Source organism: Corvus hawaiiensis, chromosome 13, assembly GCF_020740725.1.
Source record: "Corvus hawaiiensis isolate bCorHaw1 chromosome 13, bCorHaw1.pri.cur, whole genome shotgun sequence".
NCBI classification, from domain to species: Eukaryota; Metazoa; Chordata; class Aves; order Passeriformes; family Corvidae; genus Corvus; species Corvus hawaiiensis.
Genome location: NC_063225.1, coordinates 9,566,227 through 9,592,878, shown reverse-complemented (window position 1 = coordinate 9,592,878; position 26,652 = coordinate 9,566,227). Strand labels below are relative to the sequence as shown.

The 26,652-nt window shown below is 38.2% G+C and overlaps 1 protein-coding gene across 7 annotated transcripts in view; it reads right to left on the bottom strand.

Annotated features, from left to right (window-relative positions):
• Positions 1-26,652, bottom strand: part of LRRC28 (leucine rich repeat containing 28) — a 51,589-nt gene that overhangs the window by 7,052 nt on the left and 17,885 nt on the right. For 5 of the 7 annotated variants that reach the window (XM_048317512.1, XM_048317513.1, XM_048317515.1 and 2 more), the window contains 4 exons: positions 12,630-12,836; positions 6,287-6,389; positions 2,669-2,844; positions 299-458 (listed from right to left, as the gene is read on the bottom strand). In XM_048317512.1, coding sequence (XP_048173469.1) covers positions 299-458; positions 2,669-2,844; positions 6,287-6,389; positions 12,630-12,836 — 646 coding nt within the window. Of the gene's footprint in view, positions 1-298; positions 459-2,668; positions 2,845-6,286; positions 6,390-12,629; positions 12,837-14,849; positions 14,938-16,814; positions 16,838-26,652 lie in introns of those variants that run through there. The other 2 variants (XM_048317518.1, XM_048317517.1) reach the window with 2 other exon arrangements.

The window sequence follows — 26,652 nt, the reverse complement described above, 5'->3', positions numbered from 1 at the left end:
TTCCAGGGCACAGAAGTGCTGCACTACCACAAACAGGTCAATCCAATCCTAACCAAACCCTTTCCTGTCTTACACCAGGCTGAAACAAGCACATCTGAAGACCCTTTTAACAGTCTAACAGCAGTATTTTGGTTGACTCATGAATAAAGTATTTGTCAACTTATACATGCAATCACAGGCCAGGAATTTTGGATATGAAATGCTAAGTTAAAAAAAAAGAAAATCTAAGAATACGCTTTGTTCCATAAGGTGTTTTTCTTCCTAAATGAAACCCCAGTGCAATTTCCTGTATAATTACCCTTGATGCAATCCTGCCATTGGAGTTTCCCTCAAGGGAAAGAGCTTTGGGTAGACAATGGTAAACATAGGCTGGCTGCAGCGGTGGCAATGTCCCAAGGGACAGTGCAGCAATTCCAAGAGGCTTTTGGGTAGTGAGATTGGAGTCAGAAAGTTTACATCTAGAGAAGAAAAGAAACAAAAAAAATATTTATAATAAAATGATTGCACGATAAAGTCAAACAGAACAAGCATGATCCATGAACAATTCAGAAAACAGCTGCCTCACATTCTTAAGGCTTTGTCAAAACAACGAGGTAATACAAATTACCACAGTTAGAGCGAGGCACATGGTGCTTTCCATTTCTAAGTTCAAAAAGTTGAAGTTAAATATACAAGTTTACCATCTGTGGGCGTAAGTTTAACGGGGCTAAAATACCCAGGTGAAAATATTATAGCTTGAGCAAATATTAAAAAGGATTAAAAGATCATGAAGGATTTTTAGACACAGATAATCTAGACAGATGTTTAGTAACTAATAACAATACAACATTTTGAAAAGGACATTGGTAGTATTTTACTAAAATATTTCAGCAACCAATGCAGCAGGATAGTTAACCTCACTACAAAGCCCAAACTCCACCATCAGCAAAAAGGGATCTTGCGATATTTGGAATTACTTGAAATTCAATCCAGCCCAGCATAATTCTCACAGGTCCAACCAAAGAGACCACTCTAAAAAGATCAATACATTCCTCATCTGTTAAGTGTCCCCTCACCGCCTACAAGATGCCATCATTTTCACCAAAAGAGACTAGGGTCATTTCCCGGGAAAGAGCCATCATTTTCCCAGGCCTGGCCCAAGCCACACAGTGTTTTATAAATTAAACCCCACATGCTAATCTCCATCTAGAAACTGAGAGACAGCCAAGACAGGTGAGTGAGTTTAGGTGCTGAGTAATCAAGACAAGATGCAGTACCTGATAAATGAGTTTTACGGTATCACACTCGTTTCAGCTTTCAAACACTGCAAGGTTGAACCCCAGACAAAATGTACCACAACAGCCCCAAGGAGGGGACAAGCAGGACATTTGCGTCAGAAAGAAAAGGTCACACTCTGCAGCCAAGCAAGGATTGAGAAAAAGTAGTCCAGTCACTTCTGCCACTTCCCCAGCAGCCGCCAAGTATTTAACATCACTCTTGAAACTGCAAATTTAGGCAGTGACAGATGAAATCTGCTACTTTAACCATATGTGCCACCTGCTTCCCCAGCACAGCATTATCGTACACCTGTCTGACACAGGCACTGCTCCTGCCTCACTGAAATGGGGGTGTTGCTGGTGGTAATGACCACCGTCTTTAATAAGGTCACTCAGAATAGGACATATCCCCATATGTGCGTATATGGATATATAAATCCATCCTTTTCAGGTTCTGCATCTTGGCTGAAAATAGGTATAATCCTCACAGCCTTGTATAAAACCATTTACAAACCAGTCCTGAAACTGATTTTGCAATACCACCTTTCCATTCCCAACCAAACTTCACTGGCATCTTCAGGAACCACATTCACACAGTTGGGATTTCAGAAATTACGGTACAAGTCACAAGTGGGTGAGGAAAGACAGACCTCCTTGTACACATTTCCTGGCAAAGCAGTGAGGATTTACTCTAGTGACCAAGGTACAATAGACCCTTTCCATAACCCCTTCTAATCTTCCCACTGGAGCTCTCTACTCTTCCACTTTCTCCTTTGACCTTTAAAGCTGAGAACTCCCAAGATAGCATCAACAGTGGGGAGTCACAACACATCCATATCTGAGAGGATCTGCAGGTTATCATCAGATACTGCTAACTCATGTGATTGCACGATGCAGAATCAGATGAGCCAAGGGCCACTTTAGAGCAGAGAGCCTGAACTGGGGCAGAACTAAAGCAGCTCAGCTGTCACACTGTGCTGAAATGGCTGAGGGCTGCTCGCATTTCTTTTGCCTTATGTATAACAAGTCTGTGAGTTTAGGAGTGTGCTGCCTGGCAAGGAGTTGCATTGTTGGCTGATGCATCTGATCTTGCCTCAGGAACTGTATTTCTCATCTCCTATTTCCATTAAAGAGTTTCTCCTGAAAAAAAAAAGGGTCCCTCTTCATACAGGCTTCAAGTAAGAAACCATTTATAAGCACCACTTGACCTTAGAAATAGTCTTTGGAACTCTCATTTTTGATATTGGACATTTTTGTTCTAATGCAGCATTTCAAACATAATTTGATTAAATAAATCTTTTAAAATATGAATCCTTGTCCAAGCCTTTGAAGAACTGTTAGAAATGTTCCTATCACTGCCAGAAAACACTTTCACTCTTTTCTGTAATCTGAAGAATGCAGAAATTTCATACCTTTCAAAAACCTGTAGTAGGTGTTATAGAGGGTCCTCATGGCCAGTTCTTGCAAAGGCAGCACATGATCTGTTTCTGTCCCTATAGATTTCACCTCTGCTGGCAGGAACACAGTTAACTGGCCTGATGAAAAAGAGAGCAGTTTCACCTCTGAAACTTGAATTGGAGAACCACAACTAGAAGGACACAAGACATTTAGAAAGTGGTTAGAAAAAAAAATAATAAAAGTAACTTTATGGGGAAACCCAGATGACCAACCCACAGTAAGCCTGATACTGTTCTGCAGTGCAGCACCCCTCAGGGATTCCTAGCAGAGAGCAGTGCCTGGTGGGGTTGACCTTTAAAGGTCCCTTTCCATACTATTCTATGATTCTGTTTCTACAGATTCCCACCTTCTGTGATGTGCTAGACATGGGACATTTGGCGGAATTACTCATCAAATAACATAAAGAAATGAGAACACAATCCCAAGGGGGTGAACCAAGAATGCTATGTGCCCATTACTTTGCCCAGTGACAATCTCCTTTAGCCTCTGAATGCCATTGTTAGTAAATACTTTACTGAGGGGAGCCATTTCATACCCAACAGTTTGCTTCTTGTGTCTTGTATCAACGAGCTGAAAACAATAATGGATTACTCAACTATAACACATGAGGCAAATTCCAGCCACAAAAAAAATGTATTTTAAGTGCCACTGGGTGATTCTGTACTACACCTTTCCCCATCCACAGAGCTCCCTTGGAGGGTATGGGGGGGGGGAGGTGAAGGAAAAATAAAAACAACAGCCATGCTGTAGTGGGAGGATATCCTAGTAAGTCTGCTAGTCTTGCCCTTCCCAAATCATATATGGAAAGGGAAGGTTATTTGGATCCAAGGAGAGAAACTTAGCTTGTAGTAAAAATAATAACTCTATGTGATCCCTGTTGCAAGTGATCATACCAGAGAGACACGCATAGGAAAATTCTACTAAGAGGTTGGGGAAGTCAACAGGGGAATTGGAATTGTTTATGACAACTGAAATTTGAAGCCAAGAGCAACTTGTTGGGGCCAGTTCTAACAAATGGAACAGAAACACAAATTTGTCAGCCTTCCCAGACATTAGACCTAAAACAGAGGTAACCGCTCTCAACCTTATCAAATGTGAAAGAAATCTCATAGTACTCCTCTGACAACAGAGAATCTCATCTCTTCTGATTAAAGGAGAAATAGCCCAGAGAAACAACCAAGAAAGAGCAGCATTAAACAGCAAGTCAATAAGCCTCTTGCTACATATTTAATACTTTCCCACAACCCATTAGTGAGGTTAAAATATAACTGGGAATTCAGAGATCCAATATTCCAATTCCATATCCAATGAGTTAGTTATCACAAGAAATAAATCCATAATGTTGTATTTTCAAGCTGAATAACCCCTTACCAACCCCACTAAGGAAAAAAAAACATAAACTCACTACAGTCTCTACAGTTCAGAGCTGGGACATTTGGTCTACTTTATGTAAAGGGTGAGGCTATTAATGCCACACACAAAATCCACGGAGGTTAAAATCTGGAATAGAGGATGGTCTAAACAGCTGGGGAAGAAAATGAGCTGCAGAAGAAGCCTGGTGAATAAATAAGTGAGGAAAAAAAAGCTGGGACCACCTATTGGCTGCCTTCAACAAGACTGACAGATCCCTAACTGGGGACTATGAAATCCAATCTGCAAAAAATAAGATCAAAATTTATTTTGAGTACTGAGATCATCACCTCTCATATAAAAGACTTTTTTCAGTCAGTCTGACTGCAGGATGCCCAGACAGAGATTCAATACTTACACAAGGCAATTTATATTCTATTTTCAGAAATCAAGCTTTATGTTAGTAACAGCAGCTTGTCAGATTTTATTCTCCAGTGGAGGACCAGACAGAGCACTAAAGCCTGATCTTCAACTCTTGCCTGACCCATGAAAACCTTAGCCTGGTTACTAATGCTTTCTTGGAAAGAACACAGAAATTCTTCACATGACCATTATTACACAATTTTAAAGTCTCTCAGCACATTATCAGATAAAACCTTTAGTTTCTTAATAATATGTATGTGCTCTTCCCACACTTAAATTTTTTCTTAAAAATAATCTGTGATGTTTCAAGACAGTTTGACAACAAAGACAAGGATCTGTTTGGTGCAAAAATATTATTTTTCTTACTAAAAATTATATTCTTTTACTATTCATTACTAAGGAAGAAAATAACTTTTCATTCCACAGAAGCATTACAAGAATCGATTTCGTCGCAACACTTGCAACTCCTTTAGTCTCTTCTATGCTAGATTTTTAAGACTAGATTCTATAACTCTGTACTAGATGTATAATATCAGAGATACTAGCAGGTGGTCTCACCAGCACTGTACATGTAAGAACAGCAAAAAGAACTGGTAGGATCTTCACAAAGGTCAGTGCAAAGATAAAATTATTTTAACTGAGTATAAAATGAAAACTTAAAAAAAAAAAAAAAAAAAAAAAAAGACATGGTTGTTGTATAAAACCACCTGAAATAGGCAGGACAGTTGGACCTAACTTGATGGACCATATCCTGCATTATCATTAATGTTTTTGGTAACAATCAATACAATTCTGTTAAATTTAAGGTCAATTTAATGTCTGTCTAACAATTTACAATCAGTTCTGAAAGAAAAAACAGCTAGAATTTATCTCTCCTGAAAACCAAAATTAGTAAAAGCTTGCAAGTCACACAGTTCAGCAGAACTGTAATCCAACTGCAAGTATTTAAATATCACCACCCAGCTGACACGGGAATATTAGAAAAACCTTAAAATGCCAAGACTCAGCATCTCCCATATTGCAGCAGAGTGCAGGCTGTAGAGAGGGAATTTATATTTAATGCAAGATCTGCTGAGAGTGAGCATACCAGAAATTTATAATTAGATGGTAATGGGGACAATCCTCTTCTGATCAGTTTTACACCAGTAAGGCTCCACTCATCAGGGGCGCTGATCCTAATTTATGCCAGTGTCAGGGCAGAAAGAATTAAGCCAGTGTCCTACAAAGACCACTTTGTTCTTGCATCCTAACCACAAACATGAGACAGCCGAGGATATTTTTAAAATCCACATGTAAAAATAAACCTGTCAATCCGTAACTCCTAAAAAAATCACTTTAGTTAGTAGGTACCAAGACCTACAAGAAGCTAGTACTGGGATTAAAATGAGTGAAGGAGGTGCACATGACTTCTCAAGATATAGCCAAAAGTTACAGAAATGTGATCACTTAGAAACAAATAGATGCTTCAATATATTAAAAATTATTTTGTTCTTTAGTTCTGGAAACTCCGTGAAGCCTACACTTTTGGCCAACTTTTATATTCAGCTCTACGCCTTACATTATTATTACAAATTCTTTCAGAGTAACTTCACTGTTATGCCTTAATACTAAAGTAGTCAAAAGTTAGCAATTAACACAGAAGATTTATTACAAAAATAGAAATGTGAGCTGCAGTAATCCCCTCCAAGTAATACCAGCTCTGAATCAATCACAGACACAAAAAAAATAACCAGTTGTATCATACAGGAGAATTTTTACAAGGACAGGTACACAAGACATCTCAATTAATTCATACCTACCCACTGCAACCAATGACTTTATTATACAGATAAGATGGGAGGCCTTTCAGGTGAATATTGTTATCCACATAAACATACTGGAGCTCTCGAGAACGACCTAAATCTGGGTTTAGAAAACAAGAAAAGTCAAGGAGAGAAGGGATGACATAGTGACAATTACAAGCAAAGCAATTCTCTTTAATTATAAATAAGCTAATCAGACTCAATGTAAGCAAACATAAATTAGTACTTCTCAGCTGTAAAATTTTAGCCAATGGTTTTCTTATAGATGAGCTGAAAAGCTGTTTAGAAGCAAGCATTTCAAATTACTGAAACAAAACAAAGCCCCCTTTCAGAAGCCCTGAAAATCCCATTATAAATAATTAAATTTTAACATTGACAAACTCTGAAGTCAGTTTGAAGAAGCAAAGGGACAATTGATTTCAAATCCTCAGTGCATACTTCAAGTTCATAAGGTCAAACCTGCTTTCATTAACTGGTCTCACATCACTGAAATCACAGCTTCTCTATCTTTGGGAAAGTGGGCAAGACAGACACAAGAACGTGCTCTGTCCCCCTCTTTCTCTTCTCCAAGGAGGGATCCTTGCTGGGATTCATTAGCCTTAACCAAATACAAGTGCAGTCATTCAGAAACGAGTCCGTGTGATGCAGTGAATTACAGAGCCCAAGAAAACAGAAAGCATTGAACTGCAGAATGTTAGACATCAAAAGTTGTGGCTGCAATAAATGATCAATACTTCTGGAGGTGTGCTGCTTGCATTATTGCTCTTAAAATATTCATGGCTGGTAGTCAAAAGAAGCAAGCACAGCATGATTAAGTAATGCCTTCATGGACTAGAAATCTATTAAGATACCTCTAGATAGAAGCACATCGGTATAGAACTATTTTATTTTGCTTAGAAAATTAAAAGGGAAAATTCAGATTTCTTGGAAGAATTCTCAGAAATAAGAATTTTGCTTATTTACAAGATCTAGTCAGTGGTAAAACTGTCTGCTATTAAAAGAAGTGAAAAACATACTAATGAGAGACATTTAAAAAGACACCAAACTGAACTAAATAGAATGGTCTGAAAGAGTTTTGGACTAGCAAGAAATCTGATGTGTAGGATCAGCTGGGCAGCCCACCTCATCTATCACTCCCATGCCCTTTGAGCCACTGGGACAGGAAAAGATTTCTGAGTTTAGTGAAAAGGACAAACCAGTACAACAGTCTGAAAGCCTCTGCCTAGGAGGGGAGAGCTGCAACCCGGACAAACTGCATCATGAAAAAATACAAATAATCTGTGTGCCCCCCACTTGTTAAACTTTCATGAGTACTTCAGAGAGACTAAGATAAACAAACATTTGGCTGCATCAGCCACAGCAAGACCATACTAATATTGACTAATTCTGACTTCCCATCTTTATCAGTTACCTTGGCTGGCAGAAAGATAAGGGTAACTGGAGAAACAGGCACAGCTTCTGTCCCCTTTGTAATCATGGCAAAGAACAGAATAAAAATTAAAACAACTTCCATGATATTTCTATTCAGGAATTCTATTTGGAATACTGATCTCTTCTCATTCCCTACTACAACAACACGTAATATCAAACCCTTCTTTATTACTGACTAGCTGTATTATGCACAAGAGCTCTAAACACCACTTAGTCCAGATATTTTGAGTGATCCCTCCCCAAATGTGTGTCCATCTTAAAATATACTGAATGTCTTCAGCTGTCACCCACTTGAATGGCAGCTGTGAGTACCAGAAACCTTAAAAGTTCATGCTGAGGAGTGACACATTATCAAATCTTTGATATAAAGAACAAGTGATGATATCAACAGAAAACGAATAGATTCCTTTTCTAAAATAAGAGTGTTAACAGAGAAAAAATGAGTTTTGGGGTTTTTTTCCTTTTAACACAGGCCCTTGCTTTGCAACAGTCTGTGGAGGTTTCAGGGACCATAATCTGGGCTTTGTTCAAATCAGAGTCACTGGACATCAAGGGACATGTTCAACCATCACATGCTGCTTTGACCCTGTCCCAGAGACATTCCAGTTCAGAGAACTATCTGCTGCATCCATCAAGTGTCCTGCCTCAGGATGGGAGCATAAATGCCTCTGCTGACTGATGGGCACTGCTGGAGATGCTGCTGAGCATCACCTCAATGAGATGATTTATTTGGGCTCAGTATCGCAGGGCTGAAAATAGTTTAGTAAAGTTCTGGGATATTTTTAGATGAAACAAAACCCCATTGTTAGCCTACAATGAATAAAAATACTGCAACACTGTAACACCATAAAATGTTGTAAGGCTGCTGAGGAATCAGCCAATACAAATAAAGCAGGTAGCAGGTGGATGGGACATCTAATGTTCAGAAAATGTTCCCTTGTGTTGCAGAAGCCAGTTAGACTAAAAGCAGCAAAAAACTATGGGTTGCTGGGGTAGCTTGAATGTGCTACCGTTTAACTTATTAATTTAGAGAATGGCAGAAAATTTTTAAAAGAGGCTCATCTTGCTGGTTTCTACACAGATGTATGCAAATGGGCTGAAAATCAGGCAAGTCAAAAAAAGCCCTAAAGCTGTTCTTTTCATATGCACTGAGAGGGGGGAGTGAGGCTGCATCTCATCTCTTCCCTCTGTCTTTATCTTATGCTATGTTTAGATTCTAAGTTCTGAGTTGACTGCATTTCCTAGGTAATTAAAGCAAATTTTTGGATGTTAGACAAAATATCTCAGTAGGAAAAATTGAATTCCCAAAGCCAAATAGCCTGTAACTATAAATGTTCCTTTGATATAGTTTCTTTGCATTAAATAACCAAGCATCTTCTAGACTCCAAAAGACTTTTTCCCAGTTTCAAACGTTATCCATAAAGTTTAAATTTAAATAAATCATCACTTTGAAAGGCTCTTTGTATCCCATCCACATTAATTTTTATGTCTTATATCAGTCAACAAATATTGTTAAAAGTTCTCTGAAAACCATGCTTCTGAAGAACTTTGTGCAGTAAGGAAGCTGCCCATCTCTGAAAAGGCTAAAGCTACAAAGAAGGTTTTCATGTGGCTTTTGCAAGCACTGTACTGTGTCTAAAACATTTCCACTTTCCTCCTTCCAGGCTCCCAGATCAAAGACCTTTCTCCCAGAAATGACCAAATGCCATGAGTCCTGAACAAACCCCAATTCTATTTTTTTTTTCCTCCCTCTTTTTTTTTCTTTTTTTTTTTTTTTTAACCTCAGGGCCCTGGCATATGCATTCCACATGGCTGAAGATGGAACAAAAGCTCTTGTGTGGCTGCACTGATGCTCTTTTAACCATACTGTGAGGGCAAGGACACAAAAGCAGCATATACTGAGGTAGAATAAGACCTTTGTTTACTGTGCACTGATAATTACTAGACACATTTTCTAAAGAAAAAGTGCACATAAACCCTCAAATAAAGTGATATAATACTGAGTATTTGCTGTCATAACATCCCCAGTACTGCCAGTACGCCTGAGAATTTATGGCCTATTTTAATTATATTTGGACTTTATTACATAAATGATTTTTATTTTTGCAGTGTCATCAGATTCACATTTCTGCTTGCAGTGAAATTCGTTTTCAGGCACTGGAGCATTCGCTAATGCTAAAAATTTAAAGTTAATTTTCTGTCAAAAGATAATTTATGTTGTAAGTGGATTGATATACAATGATCAGCAGATTTCCCAAGACCATCTACTAAGGGAGCATGAAGTTACCATGACAATAATACAACTGTTCAGGATGCAGCTTCCAGTTCAACTTAGAGGTATAATTTCTGGAGTTGCTCTTAAAAATTATTTTATGAGGAAGGCCTAAAGGTTGAGCTCCATGGTGTCTCATTTCTTTCAGTATAAACTGTAATACAGCTGAAAAATAATTTTTATAAAACACTGGCATATCCAATAATTACGTGTATTCTGCAGAACAAATTACTATTTCTACAGAATAATTCACTATTGTTTACCCATCTGCTTGTTTATCTACCAGTTCTGAAAGTCAGGGAGTGGGATCAGGTATTTTTACTGTATTTTGTACAATTGATTAATAGTGTTACATTGTTTTTCTCGAGACACATGAGCCTGCAAACTTCAAAGAATGTACAGGGCAAAGAACTACCCAATCCCTGTTCAGCAGTGCTGTGCTGCTGCTGGAATAAACCTTGCACAATCCCTGTTCAAGGATCCTTTCCTTGTTCAATCCAGGAACAGTAAAATACAGATTTCCATTACACTTAACAAGAGGCTCTGCTGGCAGCTACAAGGGACAAACTTGGACAGGCAGAATGGATTCCTTGTTGACATAGTAGATGTCACCCATCATGTGAAATAAATGAAGTAAATAACACTTTAAAAAACATTATGCAATTTGTTTCAAACGTATTTCTTTTAACATGGACACATCTAAGAAAAAAAGAAAAAACCTCAACCATTCTGCCAGGAGATGAATAAATTCTCTGCTTTTCAACATAGCTCCCTAATTGCAAAAACTTGTTTTGACAATATTTGCTTGACTATCACTTGCAAGTATTTCTGCAGTGTTTTTCACCATTATTTAGCATCCTTACTCAGTCATTAACTGGTAAAGTGAAGTTGATGTAAGAATACACATAAAAGACCCCACCAGCCAACATGTGCAGCAAGCAGAAATAATGCTACAATTATGCCTTAACTTCAGCAATACTCCAAGAAAAATATTTTCCCAAGCAACAGAAGATAGATTTAATCTTTTTGCTTTTCAATACACTCTGTCTTCTACTTTATTTCATCATATCTTGACCACTCTGAAGCCTTCTGATTCTTCAGAGGAAGGATTAAACATTTACATTTATACTGTGCTGCTTTTCCTCTGAACTCTAGGATTTATGATTCAGTTTCATATCCACAGATAGCAAATTATCTCCAAATGTTCACCAGTGAGTCACTATTAAGAACTACTGAACAAGGTCAATTGACAGTCTTTGATGTTTCCCGTTATTTTAAAAGTTCCTTTTGAATGTTTTGAATTTGAGTCTAAAAATAAAGAAAAAAGAAGGTGTGTCATTATATTAAGAGATTTATTTCCTCCTTTTGAACTTAAAACACTTTGGCAGATCTCTGGCTCATCCAGGTCATGGCTTGCTCACAGATAAGCTACTAGTGCAAAAGTAGCAAAAACTTTTTATCCTTTAAAATTTCCCATCTCATCTTACTGAGTTTTTGCAACATTAAAAGTATTTAACTTCCTCTCTCATAGGAGTTAAAAATATTTGCCAAAATAAGGGAAGGCAATTTGCTTGGTTTAGTACTGTGGAATCTGGATGATGCATCCTGGAACTCGTTTTCTCATTTATATAATGACATATGCTGGGACATAAGTGTAACACTTTGTCTGGAGACATTATTTGCACTTACTTTCCAGTAATATAAACTAAGGTGATAAAAAATTCAGAAAGATCAGTAAGTTCTTTAAAAACTGAACTGCTAGTACTGAAAAGAATAAGCTAAACCTATACAATGTAATTAATTTAGAAATTTTGATCTCATTTTTAGCCATCTCAATTTCCAGCTTCTTTCCAATGTGATTATCATAACTTAATCTGCACCTAATTAACACCAAACTCTCTATTCTAGAAAAACTATTAATGGTTATTCAGATGGCAGGACAGCTGTACACGTGTATCTCAGCAGAGATTACCCCGTGGCAGGGCTGAAAAGTGACAAGTTCAGAGAAGAGGATTTGCTTTTCCCTAAGAGAACACAGTGACTGCCCACAACAAACCCCCACACACTGACTGCACCTCCTACTCCTGACCCACCTTCCGCACTTCCAAACTTTCACAGGGTTGAGAAAAAGGCACATCAATTCCTCCCTGGGCTACCACTGTGGAAACTTTGATGGATGCCTATACACAGCACAAACTAAACCTGCACTGGATTATGTGGTACTGACACTCGTAATGCTGAAAAGTAATTTATATGGAGTTACTGGGACTCCACAGCAAGTTTTAAACCCTAGCTGAAGAATCTTAGTTAAATCATCAGATCCAGCAAACAGAAACAGATCATTACCCAAAGTGGTGGAACTCAGATTACACAGCACTATATTTAAGCACATCATTTAAACTTTTTCCCCTCAGTTAGCTAAAAATAAAGCAAATTTGATAGCTTTAAAAAAACCATGAAACCTTAACCTGCATTTTTTTTATTAACATATTTTCCAACAATATGATCCCTGTGACAACTCCATAAAGAGAGTCTGTGAGGACCACCAAAGAAACTCACTTGTTGCATTTTTTTTTTTAATTTCTGGGGGCAGCCAGTTTGTTTTGCTGTGTCTGTCCCCCCCAGGTGGGGACTCACCGAGGGGCAGGAATGCCAGGCGGTTGCCAGCCATGGAGAGCTCGTTGAGGCAGGGCAGCTGGCACAGGTGGCGGGGCACAGACCACAGGTGGTTCCTGTCTGCAGTCAGGTACTGCAGCGAAAGGCACATGTGCAGCCTCTCGGGTAACGTCATCAGGCGGTTCGTGGAGATGTCCAGAGTCTGCAGCTCCCGCAGGTCTCCAACCTCTGCACAACAGGAGTTAAGAATGATAACTATTTTCACAAATAACATCTCAAAAAAAACCCTCACATAAATTAAAACCAAAATTCATCAGCAGTGCTGCTTTTCTCTTATGATACTGTTCTATCAATCCATGTTGAGAACTGATACTGATATAATCTGCATCATCTTCATACATCAAAAAGATTTGGAATATGAAGATGATGGAAATTTTTAGTATCAGTTAGGAACCTTTATCAGTATGGTCAAGTATGAGATCTTTCAGAGAGCATTCCTGAATTGTGACAATTACTACTGTCAAAATATCAAGCATTTTCCTAGTCCTAAATCAGAACGAGGGAAAAAAAAAACCAACCCAAACTAAAATGCAAACAAAAACACATTACAAAGCTTGCTGATATTGAGGGTGTTTTACACAACCCCAAACTCTGGAAAATCAAATGGAATTAATGTTTTTAAACATTGAGGATGAAATGAGTGACTACTTAAGATTCTCTTGCAACAAGAGTTACAAACACGTGCATAGCACTTCTTGCTTAGTGACAGTCTTTCACCCAGCATGCTTGGGAAAAACAGCTCTGTCTTCATCAGACAGTTCAGAAGGTCTAGTTTAAATTTGAAAAGAAGTTTCTTAATAACCTGTGATATTGTTCTACTGTAGGAAGATATTTCACTAAGTTCTAACCTATAGTTGTAATAATTACAGCATATAGAGATTTTATTTTTTATTATTTCAAGAATTTTAAAGTAAATTTTGTGTTTCAAATAGTAGTGTACAATTTTTTAACATAGGTAACAAATTAGATTCTTAAAAGCCTGTAAGACATGATCACACAAGCAGTCTCACTTGTGCAACAGTGTTTTTCCTTGTGTCTGGCCTGTGAAACAGGATGCAGGACTGACTGACAAATACATTCAAAATATATTAAGCAGCTCTGCAGGTGACCTCAGTGTTTATTTAGTTATTCTTTTACAGTTACTCTCAAAACTGGATAACTCTATATATTATTTTCCTCAAACAGGGGAAACCGTAACATTTTCCCCAAGTTTTGTTTTGTTTTTAAATACTTTACAGCAATGCAACCAACTCATGAAGTGCTCAGTGCCCCTAAAACTTGCTGCAGTTCTCAGCGTCTTGCAGACCCAAATGTACTTTGGTCTCAGCTGAATGAAACCAGCTCTTACATCTTAGAGCTGCTAAAACAAGATTCACTAGAATGTTCTACACTGAAAACACCAGACAATCCACACAATCCACAATCTGTACAATTTACAGCTCTATCACCCAGATTTTTTACAAAGATATAAATAGGGCAACACTGTTAAAGTTAAACAGAACCTGTTGTGCCCTTAAACACTCTGCAGCAAGAACTAGAAAATTCTGTTCCTTGAGCTCTAAGGTTGCACCTTGTATACTACACACAAAGAAGGAAACAAAACACTAGGTTAACCCAAGCTGTTTTCTACACAATGGGAAAAAGAAGTTCACCTTGGGAAAAACTGCTATAAATGTTACTTTCAAGACCGGAAACATGAAAAGGAAAGAAAAAGAAGTTGTAATTCAGTATTAGAGATCTTCACATAAGTAATAGTTAAGCAAAATACATGTGCACATTTAGAAGGAGTTTCTGCCCACTGCAAAGAATCTCAGCATTAACTACAATAAAGACTCAACAACACAGTTTATGCATCCTTTCAGAAATATTACTGACAGAAGCAGCTGCTATACACAGATGATCACTCTTAGCTTTGATGTCAACAAGAATAATAAGCTTTACTTGAAAAGGGTTTTTTTTACTACAAGATTGAAAATAAATGACAAAAGCAAATTAATTACTACTAAATAGCACAAGACTACTGTGCAAAAAGAACTGCAGCAGATCTCATGTCGAAAGAGTTTTATATTCATCACAAAGCCATATGCTTGAAAACAGTGACAGGAAAAGAGCCACCTACATTCAGCCAAACCACTGACCACATGCAGTCAACAATAGGCCCAGCTATTTTAATGCACTAACCTTCTTCTCTGCCACTAAAAACAGTTCTCTAGTTCAGTTTAGGTCCAAAATCCCATAAATGTTACGGTTGGCAAAGCTGGCAGAGTTTCAAAGGCATTGCTAGAATGATATGTTTCAAATCTAAGAGGAAATAAAAGTATTCTCACTTTATCCTTCATCCAAAAAACACATACCCAAAACTTCATCCTCTCTACCTTAATCTCCCAATGCATACCAGATGTAAACATCCACTTTCAACATCTAGTGCCACATGTTACACAAACACCCACTGACCCACAATGAAGTTTAAGACTAAGCCAAACAACATAAAGTGCCATCATATTAAAGATATAACCCCCAGACTCCCCACCATAGTGCTCAAAGCTCAGTTTGAAGAACATGCTCAGACATTTACTAATGACACTAAATAGGTTTTCATCTCATTAAAGCAAAGGGAAACAATAAAGGGGAATAACAAAAATATATAAACAGTCCATTAATAAGTTTTTCAAGTTTTTAGTTACTAAATACTATTATCCTTGTTTTTAAAGTCTTGCAGCATAAATACTGCAGGAAACCTTGGCTAACAAACACAATGAAAGACTTGCAAATCTCTCTCTTGCTGTCACCTCATCAAGCACTAGGATACACCAGAGGTGAACTTTGGAAATTTACAGCAGATCCAGAAAAGAAAATGGCTATTCGCAAACAAAAAGAGCTGACAAAGGGACTTTCAGATTCTCCCAGCACCCCCAAGGGTAAGAAAGAGACAAGCATTACACATCACCATTAGACCATATTGAGGAGTTCCAATTACATTTAAATGAAATTCATAAAAGCATAATTTACAATTTATATTAGCTCTAGGATTAACACTATCAAAATCAACGTGGCAGAGCACTGAGCTCCATTCCGATATCAGAAGCCAGAAAAAAACCAAACTCCTCGGTAGCTTTGCTACCCCCCAGCTCAGAACGACACAGATTTGTGGAAGCAGAGAGAACCCAAACGTGATGTTCCCGTGCTGGTTCGTGGACTCAAGTGTTTCATCCGTGTCCATCTGCAGGGACCGCTGCTGGCACATGGAGCTGGGCAATTGCAGGGCCATGTGGTCCCAATGTGTTTGCAGTGCACACACGAGGGGCTGACAGACTGGGAATCCAACACTCCCTGACCCCACAGAAACTTCCCTCCTCCAGCCTCTGAGGGGCCGTGCAGTGCCACAGACCCACACAGGCTGTGCTCTAAAGCTGCCAGCCTCGTGGAATTGATTTTACCCCTTTTCTTCCCTGATAACATGCAGATTCAGAAGGGATCACTGCAGCTCCAAAAAGCAGCCTTTGCATCCATTGTAAGAGCTCTCCCTAACTACTTGAAAAAGAGACAAGTGCACTGTCCTCTTGTGTGTTGGAGTTTTCAACAAAAATCTGCCAAACAGATCTGACCCCAACACAGTGAAAAAGAAACATCAGCATACCTTTAATATTTTTCTTTAAAAAAAAGTGAAACCTGCAAAGAATTTCAGGGCATGTCCAAAATTATTGACCTTCTAACAAAACTGTTTGTATAAACATAAGTAGCATCAAGAAAAAAGAAAAAAAAAATCTCTGATTCAGATGGTTTAAATGCCAGTTTTTAAAATTAATTCCCATGGTTTTACGTGAAGGAAACAAAAAAATCCCATCTGGAAATAAGCAGCCTATACAACATACAGTAATTGCCAAAAGCAATTCGAACTTCCTTAATCTTTCTAGGGTACAGGCCTCACCAGCTGCATGACCCAAAAATAACTAACAGTTTTTCTTTACATTTCAAGAGTAATCCCACCTTTCCCTGATGGGCCATAAACCAAAATTTCATCCAAAGATATATGAAACACATACACAGTTGGATTTGAGTGTATGGGAGGCATGGGTTTACTTTAAATCTGAGTCCTTATATGCCAGTAAAGTTAAAAAGGGGGACAGGAAAGGGCTACAGACCTACCTGCATGAGAATGCACCTCAAAGCAGGATATTAAGGGAAAGTAGAGAACCTACAAGGAATGGAAAAAGGGACTGATCAGCAAAGAGAGCTGGCACTTAGAGGTCAGGCTGCAGAAGTTAAATGCAAACGGCCAGGAGGCCAGGAAAATGGGAACTCACAGACAAACAAAAGGTTTCTCAACAAGAAATTAAGAGCAAGAAATGAAGAACTGATGTCAACAAGGAGTAGAAATTAGGAGGACAAACCAAATATTAAATTAGCTTTTTGCATCGTTTTTTCCTGTAAGAATAATGCTGTGTATGAGGACAGAGACAGAATACCTCATGGGAACAAGGACAAAGCACTGCAAATTACCACATCCATTACTAAAATGAAACGAGGCTGCTTAAAACAATTTGCATCCCAGAATACTGAAGAAAAAAAAGAAGGGTTAAAGGGTTATATATCAAAATTGCAGATCTGGGCACAAGGATTCTCAATGAATAGGACATTTTCTGGGATAGCAGCCTAGGGCTGGAGAAGAAATGTAGAACCTGTGTTCAAAAAAGCCCTGTTAATGTGAGCTCAGTGCTCCTCAGCATCTCAAAACAACTGTTCTAAGGGGAAAGAGCATGCAAGAGTAACCAGTGACTGGAACATAAACAGAAAGCAGAATGAAAATGCAGCCCAGATCTTCTCAAATGTAAATCAAGTCATACTGGTTTATCTTTCTTTGATGAAATTTCTTGGTTAATGGTAACACATGAGTATCACATCTCATGGTAAATTACTGGGATGGAGAAAATATTACTAGTGGTGGTATTCCTCAAAGGGTCTACTTTGTTTAGATGTTCCATTTTCCACCTGGGTAAAAAATAATATTAGGTTTTGGGTTGCTGTTAACCCAAGTATTTAAAGTAGTAGTAACATGGTAGAGAACCAAATTGTCATACAGGAGGAAAAGCAAGAACTTTTAGACTTAAGGGATAGAAATAGAAAGAAAAAGAACAGAAAATCAGCATGATAAGGTGCTGCAAGTCAAGGCTCTGCTTGAAGCAGTTGAAGGAAGAGAGGGACTTGCTATGCTTGTTCACTCCCTAAGGGCAATAAGGCAATTTCTATGTACAGCCACCATTTTGTTAGGAGAAGGGAAGTTTGTTAATATTCCTTTGAACTGCAGGCAATAATGATGGTCTTGCTTTTATCATACAAACCTTTAACAGTCTGCTACCCAAGAGCTCTAACAGGAGGTGATGGATCCTCTCTGTTCCAAGGCTGCAGCTGAGGACTAACAAATCTCTGCTGTTTACCATGGAGTGATGTTTTCCAGCTTGTGGTACCAGAGTGACAATTTCTTATGAACAGTTACAAAATTGAGCACTGTGAGGACTGGCTGTGATTGTGAGCCCAGCCATCCCTCCCATTCCAGGAACTAAAATGAAGGGTGGTTGCTCCAGGAAAGGAATAGAAGGTGCTAAAAGTGCCTACCCTACTTCACCCTTGACATAATGTTTTAATCAACTTCTATGAACCTGAGCAAAAGATGCATTTCCCTATTAGACCTGTAAAACCACGCACTGGTGAGGAAGAAGTGTTTGAAGTCTTCCACATTTAACAAAACTACCTGTCCCACTAGAAAAGAAATCCAAGTCTATACATGCCATGAATTTGAAGTGGATACTATTATCAATTTAAAATTGTAACAGACAGGAAGTGTAAGTTTAAATTGCTGAGAGCTTGATGGAAAAGATCTCCTTTAGATCTGCTCCAGGATGTCTCAGGAGGACTTAAATAGACTTTAAGATGGTTAAAACAAATTAAATAGCCTATTATATATCACATTACATTTACTGTCCTACCACGCAGCTCACATTTCACAGACTATAAAAATTAAATTTCCTAGCACAAATCGACACTTAAGATAGACCTGTGCCATCTTCAAACAAGGAAGTTTGACCATAACTGAAATTGGTATCATTAGATTAAAGGACAATGAAAGAGGCAGGCAAACTGAATCCCATTTACATTTTGACACTGCTGCATGCAGCTCTTTTTCTGTATTGTTGGTGAGAGAGCTTGAAAAACGTTCTGTTTCACAAGTCCAACAGACCCGAAGATGATTTTCCTTATATTTTTCCCATATAGGCTAACATTTGTTTAGTTTTTTAAAGGGGGGGAAAAAAAAATAAAAGAGATACTGGAAGAGATCTTCTGATACTGCAACAACTATTTTATGAAAAATTCACTTTTAAATAAGGTACTGAGTGAGTTCAAACCCATAAAAATTCTATGGAAGAAGAAAGCCTCTATCTCAGCTGATCAAACTTCAATCTCTTAATTTCAAAGCAATACTTATGGCTGCATTTCACACAAATATTCTGTCTGCAAAGAACAGGGGAAAAGATTTTTCTGGGGCAGGATAGTCTTTGTGAATGAGCATAGTCATGTAACACCCCTCAAAGCTGTTCCCAATTCTTGGTTTCACCTACTTGAGCCATAAACTACATCGACTCTTCTCCAAAACACTTAAGACGCAGACAAAGCCCAAAACCAAGTGAAAAATACATACTTCTACTGAACATACCGAAATAGAATCTTTTTTTCCTCAACCTTGCTAAATGTCACATGCAAACTTAGTACCAATCCTTATTTATTTTGTGCCATCATTCACAAGCAAAGGTGAGAAAAGTGGCTCCATAAAGTCCAACCTTGCTAAACAGTAATTTTAGGTCAGCTAAAAATGGCTGAAAATAGACATCAGGCATGAGAGTCTCATTAAGTCAAACTCTTCTAAAGGTCAGTGGTTCCCCATCTTATACCACAATTAAACTTCAGTTAACACAAATGGCAGCTGTCTGAATGCCATGGGCCCAGCACTCTGTGCTTCCCTCAGCGTACACACACACAGAGCACAGATCCACAGTGGTTATTAGCCTGTATTTCCTCTCAGTGCAGGTCTGGAATTACATTTTTGTCCACAATTTGATGGTTTCAATGAGAACTGTTAGAATAAATCAGATGATAAAAATACCAGAAATTATCATACACGAGAAAAGTGGACAAGGTGGGAGGAAGGGCAAGAGTGACAGGGAGAGAAAAAAATTGTTTATGCACAAAGGTAACTCAAGGCCATGAAACGATCAGGTTTGCTGTTTTCTTGGTTTGGTTTGGGGTTTTTTGTTTGTTTGGTTGGTCTGTTTTTTCAGAAGACAACCTATCCTTTCATTTTGTTCTAGTGTGCTCTGCCTACTTCACTGCCCCACAGCAAGGTACTATTGCTACACAAACAAGCTAGAGATGTGAAATTAATGCATGAATATTACTCTATGGTTTTATTAAATGATAACTCAAATTTTGAATAGAGCAGCCAAAATGAAGTATAGAGAGTCAGAATGGTACTTTATCAAATATATTGCATGAAAAGATCTGCTAGCATTCTACAGGAAAAAGTCACTTATTTAAGGAGTTTTCTTGCTGTTGTCTCTCCTTTGAGGAGCAGCTGTTTTCCTTTTTCTGGGTGGTATGAACATAAACAAAAGTGACATGAATAAAGCATGAGACCTGTTATATTTCTCTTGTTTTGTTTATGTCTGACTATCTTTACTGCTGCACATCATCTACCATTCACTGTGCACTAATATCAATACATGGAAATGGGGGGGGAAAAAGCCTTCCAGAAAAACTTTGTGCATAAAATACAGAGTTGATGATTTGAACTCACGATGCTGGACAGCTGAAGATGGCTACTTGAGTACAACAAACCGGTACTGAAATCAAGGCAAACAAAAGGAGCATCCTAAGGAGAGATTAAGGACAGCTCAGGAAGCCACACAGACAGGGCTAGACCTGGCTGTAAATTCTAGGACAGCTTTTTCCTTTCTTCTTCCAAGGAATAACTTGGAAAGAGAGATCAACACAACAGAGTGGCCTCTGACAAGCACAGATTAGTGGCTTCTAACCGGTTACAGCACTGGTGTCTAAATAATCCACACAAAGACCGATCTGTTGTGACTGTTGCTATCAACTGTTTCCAACCAACTCACAACAGACACATCTTTCTTCTTCTTGAGGTTAGTTGGGGTTTTCTTCTTTCACTAAATGCATAACAAAAGCAATAGGTCCAGGTTCAATTTTTGTCTTTCAGTGGAAAGTACTGTTATATCAAGGCGAGTTATGGCTCACTCATTATACTATTGGGAGACACCACAGAACACCCTTCCCTGAGGGTCAAATTTGTGTGGGATAAGGAAAAGAATCAAAGGGAGATCTTTAGCTTGGAGCCACGTTTACAGCAGTAGAGTCTCTGTATTTGTTTTTTAAATGAACGCTACTGGATGGGACTGTCTTATCTCAAGTCCTATGAAAATAAGACTTCTTCCAGGCCACTGGAAGTTACTACAAATTGCAACAGTAATTACTGGGGACGGACTGGCTAAATGTTACAGGAAATATTCCCACTATAATAGACATGAAAACGATAGATCCAGATAGATCCAGCAGCACCAGGAGATTCTCTTGCTCCTCCTCACTGTCCCAGCTGTCTCTGCTGAACTCAGCAGCACAGAGAATTCACCAGCTGAGGAGACAGGAGCTGCTATAATGACATGGTTACTACTTGAAAAATGGTATGGACCAACTACTAACAGTTTTAAACTGAGATTATCAGTAAAAAAAAAGAGAAGACATCTGACTTCAAGCAACACTAGCTCTGTCCCGATTTTACAAATGCTGAGAGCAACTGCAAGCCTTGTCTTAATCAGTGATAGTTTCTGCTGTTTAGTGTTTCAAATCAGCACAAAGTAGACAAGTAAGGTTTGCAATTACATTCCAACCCCCTCACTCAAGTAATTCTGAATTGCATTCCTTTACCTAGACAAATAAGTAGTCTTAGTTCATAAACCTCTCAAATGTTAAATAATTACCAACTAGAGTACACTTGTACTTGCTTGGCATCAAAGCCTTCCATCTAGAATGACAATTTAATGCAGATTTGGACAATGCTAAGGAAAACACAGGACTTTATTTTAAATAAATACCACTGCAACAACATTAAGTTAACTGAAATACAGGTATCAAACTCTGTGTGTGTGACATGGACCACGGGAAGGTTAATCTCACATCATACCTCGAGTTCTACACATTCTCTTTACAGGCTTTTTCCATTTAGATTTAGTGTCAGTAAATGATGCGTTTTATTTTGCCCCAATTCATTTAATAGAACAGCTGAGTAAAAACAAGGATGTCAATAACAAGTAGTAATTTAACTCTCTCACAATGGTATGCAGAAAACTAAATTATACTTGGTCAATAAGGTCAAAATGTAAATCCATACACTATAAAATTTTTCTATTGCACAGCATTAACAGTTTGTGTTTGTTCCCTCTCAAAGACTGAATAACTCTGTTCTCCAAGCTTCCCTGAGCACTCAATCCTTACTAGTAAATTGCATTTGCTTAATGCACAAGTAAAATCAACTACCTGTTAATATTGCTAATCACTGTACATAGGTTAGGGAGAGCTTAGGGAAAGAAAGGAAAAAAACCAAGGAAACCGAAAAGACAAAAGTACATTCATAGATAACTTTATTTATAAAGACTTTAGAGTTTAACAGGAAAACATGTTAACTTTTAACACCTAATCCTAAAAATACAAAAAAATAAGCTTCAAGAGCTAATTTTTTCCTGTCAATAAATGTTAATTTAGTGCAATCAAAAAAAAACCTCACAAATTTCAAATCAGTAGGAGCTTTTACATTAAAAATTACTAGTAAATTAGTTTAGTTTAGTTATAGTTAACAGATAAACTTATTTTAAAACAATGCCAGTAAAGGCAGTAAACACGGACGTAATCCCCGTGAAAAGCTGGTTTTGCCTGTATGGATTACTTGAGCTTGTCTTAGGACCCTCCCAAAATTAGTCAGTGCAACAAAACAAAGTTAAGAGCTCCTTGGCAGTCCAGCACACTGAAATCACTAAGTCCTTCCTGAGGTAAACCTGGAAATGGCAAAGCAGTTACCACCATTTTTTTTTTTTTCACACATTTACAAACTGATGAAAAATTTCTGAGAAAGAACACCTGCAGTTTAGTATCTGTTCAAAGCTGAGGTTCTCTGAAAGCCTTAACTAAACACCACTGAACAGATTGTTGGTATTAAAGAAGTTCTCATACTACAGAAAGCCCAACACCATCTGTATGGGAAACATCTTTCTCAAAATATCTCTCCACCTCTGAAGTTTGGTCTCCGCCTTATCAATACGTATCTGTCTTCACCCGTGTGAACAGCTATTGGCAAACGTTTACAAGAGACACCCTTAAAACTCCCTTGAAGTTCAGTTTTACTTTTGGGTAACAGCTCTAAACCAAAGACTTTTACAAGTATTTTGAGGAGCATCTGTTTTGAAGTTGCAGAAATGAGGTTCCTATATCTCACATGTGTTTGTGCCAGGCAGTCAGTAAATGCTTTACTATCAGATCCTCAGCAGAAGAATTCAGTGCTGACAGATGAGTTACAAACCAACTTTTCCTGCAATTCCTTTACTTAGGAAGCCGGTCTGATATTAGGCACTATATGACTACTTGAGGTTAATTTCTCAGAGTATGCCCTCAGTAACAAGTGATTTCTGTAAGAACAGTCAGAGGGAGAAGACTTACTTAGAAGTCCCGTCCTGCTCCTCTCATGATAGAGACAAGCTGATACACGCATTGCGCAAGGAGGAGAATCCTGACAGCCCCGGGGGTGCTGTTCAAAACCTGACTGCTGCCAGCCCTAACACGGAAAAACCCGGGTATCAAATTCCAACGAAGAGGTTTTGCTGTGCTCTCAGTAGAGGATTCAGCATGTTGAGGGAAGAAGTTTCAAAAGGAGGGGAATGACACCTTAAAAAAAGTTACAGTAACTTACATGAATTTTCTTTTGATGTAGATTTTTTTCCTAAGGTAAGAACAAAGTTAAAAGATCCTAAAGGTTCCTTTTTGGGTTAGGTTGGGTTTTCTCTAAAGCACAAACGCAAACTGAACCCCTCACATTATCTTTAGCATAGATCCAAGTACTTTATCATAATAAACACAACAGTGATTACATGAATTTTCACCAATCCTGATGACAGTTGCACAGTAAAGCAGCCAGTAAAGCAATAAGCCATCACACCTTCTCATCTACCAAGATTATCAGAGATGCCACCATGAATTTTTGGGGTGGGAGGGGATTTGCCAGAGCTATGAACAGAGTAATGACCTTTTAAGCTTCAGAGCCTACTCTGGTAACCCATAAAACTAAAGCAACTAGAAATGTTATGTTTTATAGTCTTTATGGATTGCCAGATACATTTATGTAACACTTTCAAACACTCCAAGCAAGAAAACAGAATTACATCCCTGCAAAATGAAATTCTTGGTAGTCTCTTTTTCTACATAGATTAGATTCAACTCCACAGGAATAAGACTAACCAAAAGCAACCGAAGACCCTCCACTTCTTCCTCTCATTTGCTATGCAGACAATAAACTCACATAAAACAAACACCACAAAAGGAATAATGACCGAATTCAAACACATCTGTAGCCACTTCCAGATTGATTTTTTTTCTGTGGTATATAACTGTCACAATGAGTCCTCCCCATAAATTTCAAACCCAAGTTTTCAAACAATTGAAAAGCAAAAAACCAAATAATTCTATTTGACCTTCATTATTTAGGTCTGTGTGCCAGGTCTAATCAGTTCTCATGAGCACATTCCACTTCTTAAAAACCGACTGTAGAAATGCATTTTTCAAACTAAAAGGAACACAACGCATTGTTTTGATGCTACAGCCTGAAGCCCTTTATCTGAGTTTTATCAAACTATACTCTATCACTGATCGAAGCAGCAATGACAACCTAATGTTCTCTAAAGTTATATACATTGCTGTATAAACTTCCCACTTTTGTCTTGTGGCCCCCGGCTCAGCATGACATTGGGGGGACATTCAAAGGTCAGCGAGACTTTCTTTTCGAAGCCTTCAGTTCCCAAATTGCAGCTCTATCCATAGCAGGAGTGGGGAAAGGAATTCCATCAGGGCTCTGTTCCCATATACCCTAAAAACTTCAGGTTGTCATTTCTTCTGTCAGATGTTTGAATGACTATTTGGTATGTTAGTGTATAAACTATCTGTCTGTCTAGCAGCATTTCCACATCACCCTATTACTCATTTTATTGTCAACTCAAGACTGTTTCTCACTAGTATTAAAATCAGTATTTAATCTTAAATTTCTTTCAATTTATTACTTTGCATAATAAATTTCTTTCAATTTATTACTTTGCATAAGTAGCTTTTTAAAGCAAAGCTTGGAAGTTACTTGGCCATGCAAGTCTTTAAAAAAAAAAAAAAATCTGTATTTCAACAATTCACTGAGAAATCTCAAATTGAGTTTACTAGAGAAATGTTACACAATTTTATGTTTAATGAACTGTGTTGAAATGAATTGTACTTAAGACTCCTTATTTAATAAAAAGGCCTAAGAACATGCAACATTAACTACCACGTTTCTACAGTCATATGAAGACCTCCAACATCTTCAGAGTTTTAAGCTTCACACAAATGGCTGTCAGGATTACTTGAAGCACTCTCAACGTCTTCAAAATTCTTGTCTACCCCCACAAACAAGAGGAAAACCCCAGGAGAAACGAGCCTTACAGTCACTTAAGGAATCAAGCACTGCTGAGCAGAAGAACGAGCCAGGATTTGAGAGGCAGCACCAAGTCTCTGAACAATAGAGAATCCAGTTAAATCTGCTCCCATCCTCTCAGGAATTCGAGAATCATCCAAGTACCCACCATTAGAAGCACCTCCAACTCCTTTATCTCCTATCTGAGAGCCCTCGAGGGGAACAGCTAAAGGGGAAAGCCCATGGCCCAGAGCTCAGCAACAGGCATGTCCCTGCAAGGATTCTGATTTGCAGGAGCACTGCTAAACCAGAAGCTCAACAGGCTTGGGAGCACTACCAGGAATAATTAGTTTGGCTCTTCCTGCTCCATCCTGGTTTCACCTACACCTCACCAGGTTTCTTAGTAGCTCCTCTTCAAAGGATGGACGGAACGGGCAGCGGCTGGAGGGAGTAATTCTGTGAGTTTGGTGCACGGAAATCTTTCACTATGATCTCACATAGAACAGAAGGGAACAAATGGCAGCACTGGCCCATCCTCAGAATCCAGTTTCAAAGTAAAAAACATGGCGATCTAGGATTTGGAATTGAAAATAAAAATATCAGGCAATGGCAAGTCACAGGCAGCTTCACACAGACACAGTGCTATCCTCTACAACCAGGTTTGTTCAACAAACTATTAATAACGTATTTAGTGATCAGAACTCAGGTGGTGTCATTCTGAGATGTCTCTGTCCAGACAGATGATGCCACCATAACTGTAACAAAAATCTGGTGGCCAGAAAGAATTGCCACATAAAAAGAGAACATTTACAGGTCAGTCTCTGCCCAGATCATACAAAGAATTCCAAGAAAACAAGGATGTCTGAGACACGGATGCACAGCACCCTGCTCCCACACACCCCTGGATCTATTAATGAACTGAGTAATTAAATCAGCATACTGCTCATGTTTAAATACAGTTAAAAATCAGGCACAGATTTTTTTTCAAGTTAAAGCATTACCAAAACTAGAGGCCAAAAAAAAAGTGTGATTGATCCAAAATCATTATAATCTTGCTAAAATGCACAAGAAAGAAGAAAAAAATCAAAATCAATAGAGTTATGTTACAATTTTGAGTGGCCTTTAAATATTGTAAAACTAGTATTAGAAAACTCAGAACACTTGGTCATTACCTTGTGCTACAATAGGATTTTAGGCTTCCATTTACTGACATGAACC